This window comes from Camelina sativa, chromosome 17, assembly GCF_030686135.1.
Source record: "Camelina sativa cultivar CO46 ecotype springtype chromosome 17, ASM3068613v1".
NCBI classification, from domain to species: domain Eukaryota; kingdom Viridiplantae; phylum Streptophyta; class Magnoliopsida; order Brassicales; family Brassicaceae; genus Camelina; species Camelina sativa.
This window is the reverse complement of record NC_141896.1, coordinates 20,110,663-20,132,661: the sequence shown is the minus strand read 5'-3', so window position 1 is coordinate 20,132,661 and position 21,999 is coordinate 20,110,663. Positions and strand designations below refer to the sequence as shown.

Genomic DNA, 21,999 nt, shown 5'->3' with positions numbered 1-21,999 from the left:
AATAGCAAAACTATCGGGGAAATGATTCTCAACTTATCACTTTGACCATGCACGTGAGGTTACGTCATTATTGAATATGTCCGTTTCTTTTACATAAAACTATTAAATATATTTTTCTTTACTTATTTCACTTGAAAATATTGTAGAGTTATCTAATTCGCTTGTAAGTTGTAACGAACAGATTTAAAAGTATATGTAACATATGAAAACATACAGTAAATCGACACGCAACAGGCGATATGTTGATTCCTTGATGATTCGGGCGTGAGAACTTCCAGAAAACTCGAAACTATCACCTGCATGCGAACTTGTGAAGATTCAAATCGTCTAGACTTTAAAATACAGACGATATTTTTTCTTTGATCTAACCAGGACAAGATTGTTCTAAATTTAATGTCTAGTTCTCATCTTTACATTTTTTTTTATATATTAATCAAACTACTTAATGCATGTATATACGTAAAATGGTCATAATAAGATAGAACTAATTAACCAGTATGGAATCTATGCATTTTAATTTTAATTGATAAGCTGCAGATAGATTGGTGTCATTAATTGAATATATAAGGGTGTTCAATATCTCTAGCTCTTTAGTTTTTGGTGTGAGTATCCCAAATATGAACTAGGTTGATTTGAAAGCCTTTTCATACTTTCTTGTGATGATGGATTGAATAAAGATGATATCTAGCATGGTGTATAAAAAATATAGCATGTCTAGTATCCTATAAATCTGAAATGTCACAAAGGAGTGGTGTCGTAAATAATAAAAAAGTGTTGAAAATCTCAGTTTGACCTTTTAAACCTGAAAACCGTGCATAAGAACATTACACGCATGTACATGTACTAAAACTTGAACTTTCTCTAGGTAGTCAAAAGATTTGATTTGAAGCTCGTACTAATCTCAAAGTATCTATTACAATATATCTAGTTGGTTTTGCTGAATATATGAAGAGAAATCGAAGATATCTACCAACTTTACATGCTAGCGAACGATACTATAACATCTTTCTTTTACTGGAACAATTCTTTGTTAATTTTTCACCGGAAAGTCATGTATATATAGACATAGATTGATCAATAACAATATGTGGGTGAATTATTACGTTTATTGAGAGTATATTTTGTAAAAATTTGAACTCTTACTGGAATATCGGATAACAATTCTCCTTTTCTCATACGGTTACGACCGGAGTCGCATGCATCGGCTAGGAAATTTAAACTGAACGAAAAAAGCAATGCGAAGAATCTTCCGCAAATCGTTTTAAGAATATAAATACAGTTTTATTTTGGTCGGTCCACGTGATATTATGTTGGGCAGGTGGGCCGTAGCATATACAAAAAAAAAAAGACTTACAATTTTGCTTGGGTCCACTCGACTAAATTTCTACGTGACTACTAATTTGGTCGTTGGGTCTCTATATTTTTTTTTTTTCTTTTTTCTTCCTTAAATTTCAAACCCAAAGACATATTTTTCTGGTTGAATTACAACTGCAAGAATATATATATGGAGTTAATGACGCTCTCACTTTCTCAAAAGTAAATGTTACGTGTCGTTAACTTTATTATAATTCATGTTAATTAGTAATTTTTAAAAACCATGTAGATAACAATATACTGTAAATGTGAATGAGGCCAGAGAAAAAGTTTGAAGACAAAAAGTCATCAAAGAGATGGGTGCATGAATCTGATGTCACCCTTTCTAAACTTAATTCCCAGTTGCATATTAATAGTCTACTAAACATATCCAAATTCTGTCAATGTTTTACTAAACATAACCAATTATGTATATATATATTGCAATGTCAGAATGATTATTCTATGTGTAGACCAATCTATCTAGGTATGCCTTTCGGCGTTTATTCTTACGTCGTTTCGGTGAATCTTCTAATTATATGTACTTGCAACATAAGTTTTCTCTGCGTGGTTGAGTAATTTCTTTTATATTTGTTTGTATTAATTAGTAACTAATTTTTTTTTATATAGTAACTGAATTTTTACACTATATATGAAACCATTTCGACGTTTATATTTGTATTAGTGTTTTCTTTCGGTTACAAAATAATTTATGTTTTGGCATGTAATATGAATATATGATGTTGTTCGCACGTTGAGGAAACTTATAACAAGAGTAGAGATCTCTAGAGACAATAGAGGTGTGCTGATGAATAGGTTGTGAGATTAATGTTACTGTCGTATATCAACACTCTTGTCCTACCTTTCCCTTCTTGCCTACTCCCTGTTTTTGTTTTGTCTTTCAAAATTATACTTTAGAATTACGATATTTAATAAGTGGGATTCTTTTAAATCCTTTTTTTCATGTGATTATATTTTTAGAATCAAATGTTAAAAAAGAGAAAGTTTAATTAATGTGTCACACTCTCTATAGTGTAGTACTAAAAACATCACATGATGCATGCACAAATTTAATTATAAAACAACATTTCATATAGAGTTATGTATAATGTATGTTTTAAGAAAATATGAGATATACATATATGTATGTGTAAATGGTTACCAAAAAAAAAAGTTTACCAACATGCTAAGTAAATAACGATTTTAGACGATAAGCGTCTTCTCCTAGATGTAAGCAAATGTACAACTATCTAGAGAAGAAGTTCTATCGTAAAACGTTTAACAAACCCCATAGAAGATCATGGTCAATTGCCTAACACATTCTTTCCATATATATATAATAAATTAATACGAACGGTATATATTGTTTTCTAACGATCCCACATAATGTTTCACTTTTGAAATTAAGTACATATTATTCTAGTCTTCACACGATAAATTCTTCAATCATGATTAATAATATGAAATTATGAACCAATATGAACGCTTTTAAATAGCAAAGATATATGTTTTACCATAATTTGCATGACCTTTAATTCAGAACTTTTAGTTATATGTCTAACAATAATTCTTGGTTATAAACTTATTCTGCAAAACTTGTATAATATCATGCATTGAAATTGATGCATGTAAAGAACACAAGTGTATACACAAAATCACACAGAGTAAAATTTTATGAATTTTCAACTTGAAAAAATTGATAATAAGTGGATCTACTCATGGCATTTTTGTATTACTTTATTCTCTTCACCTTTCAATTTCGACCTGATTCGTAACATGGAAGAGCCAACCATGTCCACTTGAGTCATGAGTCACGTATGATCATATCCTATCATGCAGATGCAGATATGTTTTGTCACATTAATGAAGCTACACGATCTGATCATGAACTGACAAGAGGGTGAAGTATGCAACTAAATGGACATTGATACATGCATAGAAATATATAGAAGTGCATGTGTAGTGGTGCAAGTAGATGTATATAAAGCTGTTGTCGCAGCACATTACATTAGAATTGAGAATCATGTGTAGGGTCAATTTTTGGGTTGGCAAGAGGTAATTTGTACTTGAATAAAAGTCCCGTTGGTTCTTAGTTGAGATGCAAACCTAACTTTATTAAAATTTGGTAAAAGTAGGAAGACTTGTATGATGTCCATTTGCTATATATACACATTCACGACCCTTTGATTCTTGTATAGCCAATATTTTCTTGAATATTTTCTTAACATTTTTTATTATAATTATGCGGGTTTCAAATCACTACGTAATACCAAAAAACATGTTACATGGGCAGAATCCAAGCTAATATAAAATTCTTCACTAGATGCTTAATTACCATCATTTCGTGCCCTTTATTTTGACAGGATGCTAAAAACATCACGAGTCTTTTTTTTGTTTTCTTTTCTTTTTCTAGAAAGATGATAAAAGAGATATTTCAAATCATAAATCGATTTAAATATTATTAAATAATACATTATACCAATAATAATTAGATGATCGTCGGCAGGAATATGTTCGTGTTGTAAAACTTGGTTGTAGTAATGTTGGTCGTACCTGTAAGATTTAAGTTGTGGTTGTGTACTCCTAGCAATGACTACTCCTATTTATCATTTCTCAATATTCAAAAACAACAATGATTATATCAACCGTGAATTTCAAATTTTATGAAATATGTTATAGAAAAAATCCATTAAAAAGTATAAATTAAGAGTGATAACAATATAAATAATGGAAGATTTATCCACTCTATATACACCAAGTGAAGCAATTCCAAAATCATTCATCCATATATAATATATATGCATACAAGTTGTTCACAAGTTTGTCCTCTTGATGAGTAAACAACATGACAGATCATATCAGTGATCAGAGAGGCTTTCAAATTTGCTTTTGCACCGGATACTGCCACTGTCTGAATCACTCCAATTTAGGTGGACTTGAAAGCAACTTTGAAAAGTTAGTTTCAATCAGTAGTTTTTGTATGCATAATGGCACTGTCTTTTATATATATATATATATATATATATATATATATATATATATATTATATTTCAACTGTATATTAATGTTATTTTGTATTTCTGATGATTTGTTCTCTATCTTTTGTCCTATTGTATGGAATGTTCGGTCCTGTATATTTGATGCCATATAGTAATGTGAAAACTTCATTGTAAATCATTAATATGATGTTTAAGGGCGGGTTTCGTACTTTCCATGAATGGTCTCTCAATTTTTTGTATGTGATTTCAATCTTTAACGCCAATGACAAGTATATGTATCTCTTTTTAGTTTAAGAATTGTTTTTCTTACACTTGTTCCAATATATAATGTGTCTTCCATTAGGTCTATTTTATTCTATATCATCTTGTTTTCACTCGTCTCTCAGTAGAAAACAATCACAAGATTGTGTATATGATATAGTGAAGTGAACAATCAGAATGACCTTTTTTTTTATATAGAAGAGAGAATCCGAATATCAAACTCGGATTAATTCTCATGATTGGTAGTAAATGAATTAGACCACTAGAAACAAAGGAAACTCATGTTTTTAAACTCTCTATTGTTAGGGTTTAGTGATGGTATAAGCTCGATGGTACATATAGTTTAACAACCATAGTTTAAAATTATATGTTGACTACAAAAGAAAAGAAAGGAAGAAATAAAAGAAATGGGCAGACAACTCGTAAAAAAACAAAAGATCTCATTGGCCAACTTTGCTTTCAAAGTAAAAAGAAATCTCATTGGTGTGAATATGACCATCCAACAAGTGGCTTCATCGTTTGGAGACAAATTGTACTATGTTTCTCTAAACTTTTGATTTTAAAGGCATCTTCCACTCATTTCGTAGTGCTTCATGACATAGATTTTTTTTTCGTCTCTACCTTTTTTCATCTTTTTTTTTGTTCATAGTGTATGTCTTTTCGACTTAGTTCATTTGGCTTCACCATTTCGACTTAGTTCGTTTAGCTCATTGTCGGCAGTGATGAACGAACCTTATTAAATGTTTCACAGTTTATCTCTACAACTCATCGATCTAAACCCTAAAATCACCCTGATAATTCCTATAAGATACACAACAAGCTATTGTGGCTACTGCATTGTAGTATAGCATGTGATAATGTGTTTTAGGGTATATTTCATACGTTATACAAATACAAGTATACGGGCGAAGGACACATTTAAATATTTTACAACACAATATGATATATCTAACAATCTATGTAGCAAAAAGAAGTATTGAGCTTAATCAGAGAATTGTTGCAAGTACGAAATTTCGTTTATTGTTAACATCTGGTCAAGTTTTTATTGGTCTATCCCCGCCGCTTTTGTTTATACGCGGGTCTTCTTTATTTGTAAGGAGTGCATTTTAGAACCCTAATTCACATAAGCTTACATATATAGTTGACATGTTGAAGGTTTGATTGGATTATTATAGGTCTTTAAGAAGGTTTAATCATGCTACTGCTTGATCCATTAGATTTGACCTAGCATCAAAGATTTTAATCAGGTAGATATGGACTCAAAATACCTTTTTCAGGTGTTAAAGTAAACATTTGAAACCAAAGATAATAAATAGTACAACTTTGATTTTAATTCAAATTTAGCTCTCCAATAAAAGTGTTTATGCTTAGTTTTTTGTTTTCAGTTTCGGTACCTTTTTTGGCAACAGAAATAAATCCACGTCTAAATTATTAAGTTCCAACTTGATTATTATATATCTCCTTTTATTCGATTTGAATTGAAATGGTTTGTAGCGTTGAACACTCCCGTTATATATGTATACTTTATAGTTTATACACACACCTTAGATTGATTACCAAATATTAACACATGGTGAGCATCAAAACACACCAAAATAGGGGATAATTCGGTTAGCCACATGGACTGCACATACGGCTATAAAGACTAAGTTGGTACAATAAATTAAAACTCACCAACTTATCATTACAACTTGTCATTAGAAAGATCTCATGTCTATATCTATTACTACTTCAAAGAGACAAAATCATTTACATAAATATTTAAGAATCCGACATATACATGCATTATTCAAGAAAATTCCGATACTGGATACTGTTGGCACATGGAACGATCTTTATGCATATCTTTTCGTGACCATTTTCTGATTTTTTTTTTTTTTCATTTTTTGTGTGCTTGATTACTTAAAACTTATGAATGATTGAGAGTAATCGAAAATATACAACATTTAATGTTTTGGAGAAAAATATTGAAAACCAATACACTAGTATTTGTTTTTGTCCATTATAAATAATTGAGAGAATCCTATGGTTGTAAAGAACTCACCGGAAAAACTACCAACGGCCAATACCTACCAAGCAATGGTCATAATCGTCAAATTTATTGGTCGCATCTTCTTTTTATATTATTTTTTTTTAAAAGAAAGTGAAGTACCACCCTACTTGCATAAAAAGATTCGTCCAGAAAAAATATCTCTGCAAAATAGCAAGATGGTCATATTATTCATATTCATATATTATACAGTTCATTAGATATAACATTATAAGAAAACATGATGTTTTCTTACGATATTAGACACCAAAGGTTTGGAAAGGAAACTTTTCCTACCAAAAAATTTCAATTATGTGACCAAACATAACATTGGAAGGAAATAAGAAGTAAAAATCCTACCATAGAGTACATAAAAAATCGGAAAGAAATCTCCTTCCAAAATTCTTCAAATTTGGTTGTCGAAAGAAATTTAGAAGAAAAACAGAAGGAATATCAAAGGAACAGAACCATAAAGAATTTAGAAGAAAAATGTCCATTGCATCTATATTAACATTTTTGAATTACATTTTGTGTTATGTCTTTTTAGTTTTGCTTATTTAAATTTTTATTTACAACATTAACCCTTCAAAAATTTCCAAAAATAACATTGCACAGAAACTCAATTACTAAAACTTCTTAAATTGACCAACATTTGTTACGTTTGTTGCCATAAAATCTTAACAATATCTATACATTTCACATTTTCCAAAAACAACTCTAACCATTAAAGGTTTAACCCATAAAATCTTCAAAACTATCTTTAGAGATACTATAATCTCTCAAATTTAAATGATACAACCAATTTTCAAAGTATTTCTCTGTAGTCTGTATAATATATTCATATAACTATTTAAAGCGCACCAATACAAAATAACAGTTATTTTAAGAGCTCACTGATCAAATGTTTAAACGGATTATAATTGAAATTAGTCCGATCTATAATTAGTTAAATAGAAATATTAATATCATTTGATACTTATAATTGTTTAGTTGCACTCAATAAACAACAATAAATTTTTTTACTAAATTATTTATGTTTTACGGGTTAAATCTAGGACGACCAAAAGTTTAATCACACAACTTTAATACTCAATAAAAACCATAAAAAACAAAACATTGTTATATATATATATAATTGAAATACCTAATAACATAATTGAAATACTAAATTATAAATTATAAAAATTTAATATGAATATATATATATATTTTTTTTTCTCGCGGTGTACCGTGGGTTAAAACCTAGTTCCCTTCAAAATATAATTCGAAGGAAACAAGTAGGATTTTTAAAGGAAATATCGTCATAGGATTTTAAAAGGAAATTTTCCTTCTACTTCCCTTCAAATATTATCTAATAGGAAATATTTGTAGGAAATTGAAAAATAAAGGAAAAATAATTTTGATGTCGGCACGTTAAAACAAGCGGGATATAAAGCGGGTGAGTGGTGGGTGAAATAGTAAACTTTTTTGGTAGGAAATGAGAAGGAATCAGATCTTTACTTCCCTATATAATTTAGTTCCCTACACATCCATTCGTATCTAAAATCACAACAACAAAACAAACAAGCAAAAAAAAAAAAGATTACGCTTCAAGCAAAAATATTTTATTATAAAATTAGTTTGTTCTAAAGAGAAAGCATGAATAATTTCCGCTCGTGGTTGGATATGGAAAGATATGCGGGAGGCTTTCCGAATGGGATGCTTACGAGGGAGTATGCAGCAGGACTCACTGAATTCATGAACGTCGCTTTGAATCAAGAAAGCTGCTTAAGAAGTGGTAAGATGTTTTGCCCTTGTCCATCTTATAACAATAATAATTTCATGGACAAAGATTTAGTTTGGATACATATTTATAGAGATGGAATAATGTCAAGTTACAAAGTATGGTTTTATCATGGGGAAAATGATGCATACCATGTGGGTAGTACTAGTGGAAATGTGTCGGAGAGAGTTGAAGAATCTAGATTGGAAGAAGAGGATATAGGAACAGCTCAAACGGTTCATAATGCATATAGAGAAAATATGCAGGCATATCCAGAACCTATAAATAGAATAGGTTCTTCTTCTTAACTTTATAACCCTAATACAATTCTTCGCCGTTTCTGAAGGTCACTCATCGGTCCCGACTCTGTGAGTTTCAGATTTCATAAAGACAAAACCCATCCTTTTCGATTAAGTATTTTGTTCTCTAATTAAGCCTCTCACTTCTTCTTCTATCCCATCTCATGGCTAACAAGAAAGTTTAGGAGTCCCAACGGAGATTTCTCGTTTTTTTCGCCGCCGTACACTCCCCAGTATGTTATTCTTGAAAGTTTGTTCTAAATTTAGATTCTTTTCTGAATGTTGTGGGAACTAGTTAATTGGGTGTGTTTATAATTTACTCATTTTTGTTGATGTTTACCCCAAAGTAAATTTTTGTTGATGTTTACCCCAAAGCAAATCTACTAGTTAACAGAGATTGTTTATAAATTTAGATTATTTTCTTGAAAGTTGGCAGAAAAATTATTTGCTGATGTTTCATTTTTCACTTAACAAAACCTCTAACACTGAAATTAGCTTTGCAATTAATTTTCCCACTTAAGATAGCACTCCACTTAACTTGAGTTCTTAAATTTTCAGCCACAAACACGGCTGGATTATGAACGTTACATGGCAGAACAGCAACACAATTATGATAGCAGTACACCTAGCTACTCATTCAATGATCATTCAAGGTTTCAGCAGCCACACAATCAACCGATGCCTAGTACAAGTGTTGCTCTCGGTTCCTATTCACAAGTAGGTGAGAGTGATGATGATGGCGTTGTCCCTATATTAGCCGATGTGAATGATTTGTTGATCGCCCCAGGATGCACACACCTCCCAGTTCTATGTCCAGACCGTGAAGGAACATATATATGGTAAACGTTTTATTTTTTTCCATTACTCAGAATTTGTTGAACATCTTCCAAGTTTTCTGCTCATTGGTTGTTCAACTCCATTGCAGGTTTAGACATGACAAAACTGGGAAGATAACAAAGCAACTGTTAAAAGTGCTGAAATCTGATCTCCCAAAACCATATCCAACTTATCGGTCTCTCCCACTAGAAATCAAGAACCGATGGCTCAGAGCATTTGCGGTAAGTATAATCTTCAATTGGTAAATGTTTTAAGTGAAAAATTCTGATTAGTGGTTTCTAACAAATCTTTTGCTCATTTTCAGCAAGAGTTTAACTGGAACTCAAGCATAACCGAGTATGTTCGCACACATTACAATAAGCAAGCAAACGCTTCTTTTAGAGCCAATATGCGTGACTGAAAGAGAAAATGGAAGCAAGCAGGTCCAGAGAACTTACCACAATTGATGAAGGCAAAGAAATGTTTGTTTGATGGTTATATAAAGATATGGACAAATGAAAAAACCATCAAGTTGGCAACCCAATATTCTAAGAACCGTGGAAGTAAAAGAGGAGGTTTAGGTGTTGCTAAACACAACAACGGTGCAAAAACATATGAAAGACGTTGAGATGAGATGGTAAGTGGTTCTGTTATAGTTGTCCTACTCTTACATGTCTTAGTTACGGTTCTTAGTTGTTTCAATTATATGTTGCTTCTGGTTTCCACATTTGATTACTAACTTCTACTTAAATATGCACTTCTGATCTTTGAATTAGAATTTGATTTCTCATTCCATTAATATTATTGACTAGTTCTTCTGGTTTTAATTATTTGTTTGCATGTGTGTTAGACAATTGAGCTGGGAGAGGCACCCAATATGATTCATTTCATGGAACAAATTCACTTAGACAAGAAAACGAACACAATTAGTGATATGAAGACAAAGCAGATTCTTGAGAAGGCTACAAGAGAGATGGAGATCGTCCAATCTCAATGCCAGTCTCAAACTGAAGGTGATGACTCGGCTCAGCCAATCTCTCTAACTCAAGAGGAGATAAATGCTATCATGCGTAAAGTAAGTAAATCTTACACATCAAACTTATGAACTCTAAGATTATCAATTATGGCATGCTTCTAACAATCAAGATCTCCATCCAATGATTGTCAATTGGTTGTTCACAGGTTGTTCCCAAGGTAAGAGGAAAACTCTATTGCTTTGGTAACCTTTTCAATGAGGACTCATGTATGGTTCAACCACGCCAGATTCCTAAGTTACAAGAGGAGATTCAAACTTTGAAGGCACGTGAACTCCAAAAAGATGCTCAGATCAAGTACCTCATGGAATGCAACAAGCTCCTCTTACAAAAGTTTCCTGACCTACGGCCACCTAACCACCCAGTGATCATGGAGGAAGATGATGAAACCCAGCCATAACTTTTTCTGTAATGATTTTGTAAAATAACATGATAATTTTTGTAAAACGAATTGCGAATTTATCTATGTATGAAGTGTACAAGACTGGGTAATTTCATCGTCAAATGTTAAACTGCAATAAAAAAAATCTACAATTGATTATGAGAAATTGAAAAAGTGAATCAGATTTTAAAATGACCACAACAGGCGAGTTTCGAAGGAAAGGAGAATACAAATTTCGAAGGAATTTAGAATGAAAATTTCGAAGGAAACTCAAATGAAAACCTGTCGAAGGAAATGAGAAGGAAGATATCGAAGGAAATGAGAAGGAAGATCTCGAAGGAAATGCAGAGGAAACATTTCGAAGGAAACTGGAAGGAAATATTTTACTACAAAAATATAGAAGGAAAATGGTCATCATTGTCCTTCATGTTTCCTTCCAGTTTACCTTTGACATTTCCTTCGAAGCGTTTTCGAAGGACATTTACTTCGAATTTCCATCCAAAACCGATTTCTTTCAGGCGATTACCTCTATTATTTTTCAAAGGAAAATGGTAGAAAACAGGTGTTTCCTTCTATTTTTTTTCGTAAACTGTGATAGGAAATTGAATGTTTTCTTGTAGTGTAATATGTTCGATGGACGAAAAAAAAAGGAACATCTTCGAGTTTGACGGAAGATGAGATTATATGTCCTATTCAAAATAATCTCCACAGCATATAACGAGATGATCACATGATTCATTAGCGCATCTCAAATTTTATATTCCATGTTCTTTATCAAATATTATAACGACACAGTTGATGAATCATCTTTTAAAAACATAATTTCGTTTAAACTAGCTTAGATTTCAATTAGTAATCTATTAGAATAAATCCCACATCAAAACTTGGAAAATTTGAAACTAATATATTTAGTAATGAGTGTCTCCTGCCAACTGGTTTTGTGATGGACTCCATATTTACTAAAATAACTAGGTTTTCACCTGCGGTAAATCGCGAGACTAAATTATAAATTATTGTATTTTAAATAATAATTTTTAATTTATTTAGTTTTCAAATTCCTAATTAATTAACTTTTATCTAATTAATTTATAATTTTGTTTAGAATGTTTCTTCTTCTTCTTCTTGCGTTTTATACAGTTTATAACCTAATTACATTAAATTTCTTATTAGATAGAATATAAAATCTTAAAACACTTAGTTTTGTTTTCTATAATTAAACAGAGGTATATGCATATATGATATGTTAGTGTATATTTTTATGTGTATACATTTTTTTTTGAATATTAAGAATGTGTTGTAGTATGTGTATTATTTTGTAATTCATATACTAAATAATTTATAAGTTAATTTTCCAAACTATGACTACAAATCTATAGTATATGAAATAAATTAATAGTTTTAGTGTTTGTTCTATAGTCCAAACCCACCATGCTAGGCGGATCACGCAACATGTTTAAAGATTTTTAATCTACAAAAACTCATCATACGAAACCCGTAAAAGTAAAATTTAGTATGTGAGGCTCAAAGTCACATTTTGTCAAATCAGTTTTTCAAATTTTTAAAGAACAATACCTCTTCATTCACCTACTTATAAAATCTATATTAACATTTTTGAAGTACATTTTGGTTTATGCCCTTTAAGTTTTACTTATTTAATATTTTTTACAACATTAACCCCTAAAACAATTCCATAAATAACATTGCAGAGAAACTCAAATACTAAACTTTCTTAAATTAACCAACATTTGTTACATTTATTGTCATAAAATCTTAACAACATCTATACATTCCGATTTTTCTAAAAACAACTCTACCCATTAAAGTTTTGACCTATTAAATCTCAAAAACTATTTTTATGGATGCTAAAATCTCTCAAATTTAAATGATATACAACATATTTTCCATAACAAAAGTTTACAATCTCCATAATTATATTAACATTAATAAATTTCCTAAACCGAAAATCTAATTATAAAATGTCACATTAAATATGTTGAAAACCCCCATATAATTTGGTTTTTTTTTTTTTTTTTTGAGTTTTAAGTACCAAAAAATTAAAATTATATTAATTATCATAAACTATATATATTGACATGAAAAAATTATAAACTATAAAAATATGCTAATTTGGTAAAACCATCTGAACCAGATGTCAAGAACATAAGTAACTTAAATATTTTAATCAATCCCTTTATATATAAAAACACAAAACCTTTCTATCGCATAAATTTTAACTAAATTCTGATAAGCCTAGTTTCAAGTTTATTAATTAAAGAAGAAGTATAAAAAAATATGATGGAATTTTTTTTGTATGAAAGTCTATCACCTTTAATTCCATACTAAGTAATAACCCGCACATAGTGCGATATAAAATAATTATTTAATGTTTTTACTGTAATTTTTATTTACAAAATCTATTATATTTATGGGTAATTGAAATATTTAAAATTCAATTGTATAGTATATATCTATAAAAAGAATGTATAATAAACAATTTATTTAAATTATTTTTTTTACGCAAAAACTTATTTTGATTTTAGTGAGACGGGTTGGCATTAATCTCATATAGGGAGTTAAGTGGAATTTTTTTTTGTTAAACACTTTTAGATGTGTACCAAGAGATAAATGTATTACTAGATTATACATATACCACACGGGTTAAAACTTTGAAAACACTACAAAAATCATATACTTTGAATACTTATATCAAATACCTGTAAAATTTTCTATTTTTAAAATTAATAAAACAATAATAAAATAATAAATAAATACAATATAAATTTTAAATTTTTAAAATTAAAAATATTGTTCCGCGGTGTACCGTGGGTTAAATCCTAGTAAAGAAATAAAATATATATACATTTACAATTATGTTTGTTATCTTTAAAAACACTTCGTTTCTATAAAAAAAATTGAATATAAATAGAACTTAGTTTGTTTATTAAATTAATTATTTAATGTCAATGGCATGCCTGTAAATAAGTGCCAACTTCAGGATTTATTTTATAAATGTCTCCAAAAATGTATATATAGATCTATAGATTATTTTTACATTTTATCTATGATGTGATTTTTAATCATGAATCTTTATAAATTATCTACATTTTTTTAATCATAAACATCTACATTATCAGATGAATACCCGTACTTTATTTATAATATTTACAAATTCCTTTCATTTGTTAGTTGTTTTTAGTTACCTTCAAAATATTTCAGAATATCTAACACTTGATTGAAAGTATTTTCTTTTGTTGCGCATAATGTTAATAAAATCAGATGAATTAAGTTATGTTATCTAAAATTGAACTTGAAAATTTCAACACTATCTAAGCTTCTAGTATAAAGATTTTTTTTTTCTTTTCAGCTTACATGTTTCACTAGTTGTACAAATTTTTTTTTTTTCGAATCAAATTTAACATTTTATGAAAAAAAAAAAGAAAAAAAAGAACTTGAAAATTTTATCAAGAGATAAAAATGTACTTTTGTATCACCAAATGTAACAAGGCCATTTATTTAATGGGCCAATAATATCACGTAGGCCAACTAATAAGCCCGTTTAAGTAGAATACCCGCAAAAGGAAATATATTCGTATATTCCTTTCTTTGTTAATTTACAGTTCTTTCACGTAATCATTCTTTATTAACTTCATAAGATAATAATTAATACAACTTACTATAAGAGAACTGTCATTAGGACATCTACAGAAAAGATGTGCGGCAGTTACTTAAAAATAACTAAAGAAATGGATACACACACATTTTTTAATATATAGATGTATTATCAATTGTTATAAAACAAAAGCATATATTATAATTTTGGCCCAAAACGATCACGTCTTCTCTCTCGATTACCAAAAAAAAAAAACAAAAAGGAAGAGCTGAAAGATTCGCGACGAAGCAAAAACAACAGTGTTGTGTTGTTATATCTATCGCCGCCCTATGTTCTGTAAGAATATGAAATTATCTGATCATTTTTGTCTTCTTTATGTTCTTTAGCTTCGATCACTTGTTTCTCTGTTTCTTTCACCGACTTGGCTTCTTCTTGTGGGTTTTTTTTTTGCCCCTTTTTCTATTAGGGTTTTGATTCTATGAATTCGAATTTGGAATTTTTAGTTAGTTCAATCAATTTCTATTACAGAATCTGGAATTTGATTAGTCTTAGTGTTAGTGATTATACTGATTCTTCATTTCAGGTTGAACAAGAGTAGATGAACCAAAGTTGGAAACTTTGAGCTTTTCCCGATGTTTTAAATAGTAAATTACTGGTCTTTAGAATCTGGAGTTGAGGCAAATTTGAGTGTGAAGAGAAGAAGATGCAGAGGGTAAGGGTTTCATCTCAAAGAGCAGCTGTGCATAAACTTGGTGATTCTCAGATGACTTTATCTCCCAAGTTTAGAGTAGCTGCATCTGTTCAATCGACATTGTTCGATAGGTCATCGGAACTAGAACTGTCTCTTAGTGGTGAACCTTTGATTCCGGGTTTACCAGACGACGTTGCGCTTAACTGTCTTTTAAGGGTTCCAGTGCAAAGCCATGTGTCAAGTAGATCCGTGTGCAAGAGATGGCATCTCTTGTTTGGTACTAAAGACACGTTTTTCGCTAAGCGTAAGGAGTTCGGGTTTAAAGACCCGTGGCTGTTCGTCGTTGGGTTTAGTAGATGCACTGGTAAAATCCAATGGAAGGTTTTGGATTTGAGGAACCTCACTTGGCACGAGATCCCTGCTATGCCTTGTAGAGACAAAGTGTGTCCTCACGGTTTCAGATCGGTTTCAATGCCTCGTGAAGGTACTATGTTTGTATGTGGTGGTATGGTTTCGGATTCTGATTGCCCTCTTGATTTGGTGTTGAAGTATGATATGGTGAGGAATCATTGGACTGTCACTAACAAAATGATAACCGCGAGGTCGTTTTTTGCTAGTGGTGTGATCGACGGGATGATATATGCAGCTGGTGGGAATGCTGCGGATTTGTTTGAGCTTGATTCTGCTGAGGTTTTGAACCCTTTGGATGGTAAATGGCGGCCAGTGTCGAACATGGTCGCACACATGGCGTCTTATGACACAGCGGTATTAAACGGGAAGCTATTGGTGACCGAAGGATGGTTATGGCCGTTCTTTGTATCCCCACGAGGTCAAGTTTATGATCCGAGGACTGATCAATGGGAAACAATGCCAATGGGGTTAAGAGAAGGATGGACAGGGACGAGTGTTGTGATATATGATCGGTTGTTTATAGTGTCGGAGCTAGAGAGAATGAAGATGAAGGTTTATGATCCGGTTACAGATTCTTGGGAGACGATTAACGGACCGGAATTGCCTGAGCAGATTTGTAGACCGTTTGCGGTTAACTGTTATGGAAACAGAGTATATGTGGTTGGCAGGAACCTTCATCTCGCGGTTGGGAGTATTTGGAGGTCGGAGAAGAAGTTTGGTGTGAGGTGGGAGGTTGTAAAGTCGCCAGAGCGTTATGCAGATTTAACTCCATCGAATTCGCAGATTCTTTTTGCTTAAAGGAGCTGGTTGGTTTGGATTACATAAAGTTTGTAAACCATATTGTTATGAATAAGTAAACATGTCTCTTACAAGCACCATGATGTTTGTACTATTGTATCATATGCATATGTGTGTATAACTTATGTCCGAATGAAAGTGTTATATAATAATATACATGGATTGAAAATGTTGTTCCAAGTTTGTTCAGACAATATACAAAAAAAAAAAGTACATTGTTTTGCTAATAAGACTGTAATTTTTTCAGACATACTTCAAAAGTCTGTATCACACAGTATATTTCATACTACTGATTCAAAAGTTTGTATTACATGAATACTACTAAAATTCTATTAGGGATTTGATCAAACTCTCTTAGCCATAGATTCTATTAGGGAAAATTCTGATATAATCACTACAAAAAAACATAGCAGTTTCCAACGGCCAAATTTGTTGGAAAATGGTCGGAAAGAGGCATTTCCAACCATTAAGTAACGACACTAAATTGGTCGGAAATGTTGGTCGGAAATTTGTTTGGTTAAATATTGGTTGGAAATTTCCGACCGAAACGTTGGTTAGAATTTCGTTGGTAAAATCGGTCGGATTTCGGTTAGGAAAAGACGGACTGATTTCTGACGGTATAAATCGGTCGAGACTATATTACCCACGGTTATACAACCGTTTAAGTTTCTGACCAGTTATTTTTCGACCGATTACTGAAAATATTCCGACCAAAATTTTGTCAAATTAATTTAAAATACATATAATGAAAATTAATTAAAAATCAAAAATGCTAAATTAATTAAAAATCAGAAAATACTAAAAATATATATATATATATATAAGTTATTGTTAATAATCCATTTTTTGGATATCTTACAACAATAAACTTGTTAGATTAAAACACTCAACTCTAATTTTGAGTTTCATCATCATCTTCGTCTTCATGTGGACAACACTCCGGGAACTTGTTGAGAAGCTTCTCAGTAACATCCTTCAAGTATTGGATTGTCTTGGTATTCTCCTCTTTCTCCTTAATTAACTCAGAAATCTGGTTGTATGCTTCTTCTAACTTCTTGTCATTATCCAAGCTGGGTAGGAAGAGAGTATCTAACTCTTCACGGTCTGGAATTCTTTAAATTAAAAATTTTTATTGGTTAGTTTGTTATTAACTACTAAAAATTATGTAGATAGAAAAGACAAAAATTGTAGATGCATTGTGGAAATTGCAGCTTTTGGATGCAGTTTGGATCATTGCTTAAACCAACATGATATGGGATCGTCTTCCCTTATTGCATAAGCCTAAAGAAAAATGTTAAAGTTGTTGTGGATAAAGAGATTGCAAGATTTAGCTGGTCTAAAATCCACAATTTGCACAGCTCCGCCCGGCGGCTTCAAGAATCTACCATCGCACTCCTTCATTTGTATTGTGTAGTACTTTTTGACTTTGGATTCCTTACTAAACTGCTAATTACATTTGTAATTAGTTAGAGGTAACTAACAAACTATTGTGCTTCTCATCTACCAATTTTTTACCAACTCACAAATAAGAGAGCTAAAATCTATCAGAAGATAGTTATGTATATAATACTCACACATTATGTATAATACAAATTAATTAATTGTGCGTTGATCATTAATTATGATTTTCGTATAATATATAACCAAGTTGGACTAATACTGTTTACGAAATGGACAACAGCCTAAAAGAAACTTAAATAAATAAAAAGCGTCGAAGATGAAATCCAATCTTATCGAGCTTCTAATCAAACCAATAAGCATTTTTGCTTTTCATTTCTCTCATTAGCTTATCTAGTTATCTTATCATTCATAGCCTCAACTCAATCATAATACAAAGTATACACATATTGACAATACACTATACGCATATTGACATATACATTTGCTATTTAATACGATGGCAAAATGTTTTTTTCTTTTTCTTTTTCTAAAGGATGATCGGATCGAGCTATGAAATAAAAAAAGCTATTTATATAATTTCACTCTGAAATTTAAAGGTGTGATAAGAAGCTAGGATTATGAACAGTCTTTTTCTTTTGTGTGTGTTCAACTTATGTATTTTATATTCTATGTAGATATTTTTGTCTATGACTTATAACTGTAAACTTATTAAACTCCGTAGAGAATTCTATTAATGAGGCAGGCCTTATATATGTACAAGAGGAGTAGCCTCCAAGCAATATAGTTACAGACTTGACATTATCGACATAAAGGAAATATTCTATATTCCTATTCTAACACCCTCCCTCAGTCGGAGCAGGAGGTGGCCGGATGTTCAGACTGGATCGAAAGTCGCAAAATATGGTTGTGGGAAGTCCCTTAGTGAAGATGTCGGCGTATTGGAGAGACGACGGAACATGAAAGACTTTGACCTGACCAAGAGCCACCTTTTCCCGAACAAAATGTATATCAATTTCGATATGTTTGGTGCGTTGGTGTTGTACAGGATTAGACGACATGTAAACTGCACTAACATTATCGCAAAACACAAGGGAGGCTTTGGAAAGAGGACAACGTAACTCAAGAAAAAGATTACGTATCCAAGTAGCTTCGGCGACCACATTCGCAACACCTCTATATTCTGCCTCAGCACTAGAGCGTGACACTGTATGTTGACGTTTTGATGACCAAGAGATAAGATTATCACCCATGAATACACAAAACCCAGAGGTTGATCGACGAGTTGTAGGACACCCAGCCCAATCCGCATCAGTATAGGCGATAAGATCGGTTGAGGATGATGCATAGAGCTGGAGACCATGCTGGATAGTACCCTTAACATAGCGAAGAATGCGTTTAAGGGCATTGAAATGAGGAACTCGTGGATCATGCATGTACAAACAAACTTGGTGGACATCATAGGATATGTCAGGACGAGTTATAGTGAGATATTGTAATGCTCCAGCAAGACTACGATATAAGGTAGGATCATCAACCGCATCACCAACCGCTTCAGCAAGCTTTGACTGCATATCAACCGGTGTGAGGCATGGTTTGCAATTCGTCATCTTAGCGCGGTGAAGAATATCAGCAGCATAGTTCTGTTGTTGAAGAAACAAACCAAAGGAGTTATGAGTAAAAGTGATACCGAGAAAGTGATGTAGTCGACCAAGATCAGTCATAGCAAACTCGTTGCTAAGGGCCTTGATGATGGATTGGACGAGTGACGGAGATGAGGCAGTAAGCAGAATGTCGTCAACGTACAATAGGAGATACGCAAAATCACGACCTCAAGCCATGACGAACAACGACGGATCCGCAATGCTCTGAATAAAACCAATACGGCGTGCATACGTAGAGAACCGCTCGTTCCAAGCGCGAGGGGCTTGTTTGACCGCCGGAGAAGACAGACATGATCAGGTTTGTCAGGATCACGAAAGCCTGGCGGTTGGTGCATATAAACAGTTTCCTTGAGATCACCATGAAGAAAAGCGTTTTGCACATCGAGTTGATGGAGCGGCCACTTCCGTGTCGTAGCGACATGAAGAACAGCACGAATAGTAGTAGGTTTCACCACCGGACGAGATGAAGATGGTATGACAGTGTGTCCGGTGTGAGTAACAAGGGCAGAAGACCCATTACCAACTGTAAGATAGGGAATGGTGCTCTTATTAAAAGGGGGACGTAGCGTACCTGGCTTAGCCATGACGTGGTTCGTTGCACCGGTGTCCATGTACCAGCTTGACTCAGAGGGGTCTTGAATGCTCATGGAGCTGATCGCACTTGATAATGCAGAGGGAAGATAAGCAGAGGATTCGCCAATGGATGGAGTGGGGTTGGCGAGATGCGTTAAGTGAGCTTCGCCTCGTATATGTTGTTGCGGGTGTGACCCAAGAATGCTGCGTGAGTGAGCTGGATGGTGATGTGGAGTGTACGGCAGAGAGGACGGTGGTGGACTGGCGGCGTAGCTAGGCTGGTATGGTGACGGGTAAGACCAACCATACGGACCCGAAGCCCAAGGCGGAGAATATGGCCATGGGTTGTTTGGTGGCCATGTTCCGTTGTTAGACCAAGAGTTGTTGGAGTTGTTAAAGCGTCCACGTCCTCTGTTGTTGCGACCGCCTCTACCACGGCCGCGGCCATTGCGTCCATAGTTACCACCGTTGTGATTGTCAGAACCTTGTGGAGGAGCAGATCGTTGGTGAGAGTTGGCGTCCGTGTATAGTACATCCGGTGAAGAAGAGTGATCAGTGTGACGCGATGCCGGTTTGACGAGTTTGTTGAGACGGTCCTCTTCCATACTTAATATTGAGCGAGCTTTGGTAAATGACGGGAACGGTGTTTGATGCTTGATCACGTTGATTATACTATCAAACTTGTCAGATAAGCCGTTCAACATATGCATCACCAACATACGGTCAGAGATCGGAGAATCGAGATTGGAGAGAAGATCGGATAACGACTTGAGTTTGTGACAATATTGTTGAACAGTTCTGTCACCAATCTCAAGCGTACGAATCTCGTTTTCAAACTGGAGGATTTGAGCTTCTTTGTTGTCATGGAAGAGCGACTCGAGCTGAAGCCATAGGTCACGGGCTTGCGATTTCGCCTTCAAGATCGTGTCAAGTAAGTCTTCAGACACAGTGCCATAGATCCACATCTTGACCAAGCCATCACGTTCCTTCCATTGTTTCTCGGTTTCGGGTGTGGATTTTTCCGAACCGTCAAGAAGACCGATCACGCCGAAACTAGTACAGTGGGTTTCAAAGATCTCACGCCAAGTGTCATAGTTGTGTTTGTTGAGATCAAGGATCACGGGAACATGGGCACGAATCTGGCTAATACCAAACGGTTTGTCCGTGGATGTGGGGGTCGATGATTCTGAGAGTGTCATCGTGTGGGAGAAGAAAGAGAACAAAAAAGAGGAAGAAAAGGGTAGAGAGAGAAAACGAGAGAGAGAGAGAGAGTTTGGCGGAAGAAGAAGAAGAAGAAAAGTGCGGAGATGGATCGAGTTCTAGTAACCGAGAATAGGGTTAGCTAGGGTTAGCTCTGATACCATGTAAACTTATTAAACTCCGTAGAGAATTCTATTAATGAGGCAGGCCTTATATATGTACAAGAGGAGTAGCCTCCAAGCAATATAGTTACAGACTTGACATTATCGACATAAAGGAAATATTCTATATTCCTATTCTAACAATAACTATATGAAACATCTAAGTGGTTAACTTTAAGTCTAACCAACGATCTCTAAGTCCAATAAAGATTCAATGCAATACATATATATATATATATATGTATATATGACACTGAATGTAATTAAAATCAGATATACAATGTTGCTCGATAGTACAACCTGCCGACATGACCTATATAGCTCAAATTAAAACTCACTGAAACATGGTCTAAACCTCAAATTTAAAAATTGACCAAATTAAAATTTATTTTATATGTTTTTTTTTGTTAAAATAATTTAAAGGAGTCCTAAATTATTGTTCCATACTTTTATTTTTACTGATATTATCGAATTTACCTTTTTATTTTATTTTAAGTGATATTTTTATGAATTTGACTTTTTTTAACCATTTATAATTTTATATTAGACAGTTTGTTT

General features: G+C 32.9%; 3 protein-coding genes across 3 annotated transcripts; 2 read left to right on the top strand and 1 right to left on the bottom strand.

Moving 5' to 3' along the window:
* Window positions 1-8,179: 8,179 nt before the first annotated feature.
* On the top strand, window positions 8,180-11,101 carry LOC104757351 (uncharacterized). Its single transcript, XM_087497066.1, has 6 exons — window positions 8,180-8,419; window positions 9,262-9,542; window positions 9,629-9,761; window positions 9,845-10,156; window positions 10,370-10,594; window positions 10,702-11,101. The coding sequence occupies exons 2-4, from the start codon at window positions 9,292-9,294 to the stop codon at window positions 9,938-9,940; spliced, it is 480 nt and encodes a 159-aa protein (XP_087353192.1). The 5' UTR covers window positions 8,180-8,419; window positions 9,262-9,291; the 3' UTR covers window positions 9,941-10,156; window positions 10,370-10,594; window positions 10,702-11,101.
* A 3,567-nt stretch (window positions 11,102-14,668) lies between these two features.
* LOC104757350 (F-box/kelch-repeat protein At1g30090) lies at window positions 14,669-16,614 on the top strand. Its single transcript, XM_010480079.3, has 2 exons — window positions 14,669-14,881; window positions 15,129-16,614. Exon 2 carries the CDS (start codon window positions 15,249-15,251, stop codon window positions 16,443-16,445), a length of 1,197 nt encoding a protein of 398 aa, XP_010478381.1. The 5' UTR covers window positions 14,669-14,881; window positions 15,129-15,248; the 3' UTR covers window positions 16,446-16,614.
* A 1,940-nt stretch (window positions 16,615-18,554) lies between these two features.
* On the bottom strand, window positions 18,555-21,519 carry LOC147924081 (uncharacterized). Its single transcript, XM_087497323.1, has one exon. It carries the CDS (start codon window positions 21,277-21,279, stop codon window positions 19,564-19,566), a length of 1,716 nt encoding a protein of 571 aa, XP_087353449.1. The 5' UTR covers window positions 21,280-21,519; the 3' UTR covers window positions 18,555-19,563.
* Between the last annotated feature and the right edge of the window lie 480 nt (window positions 21,520-21,999).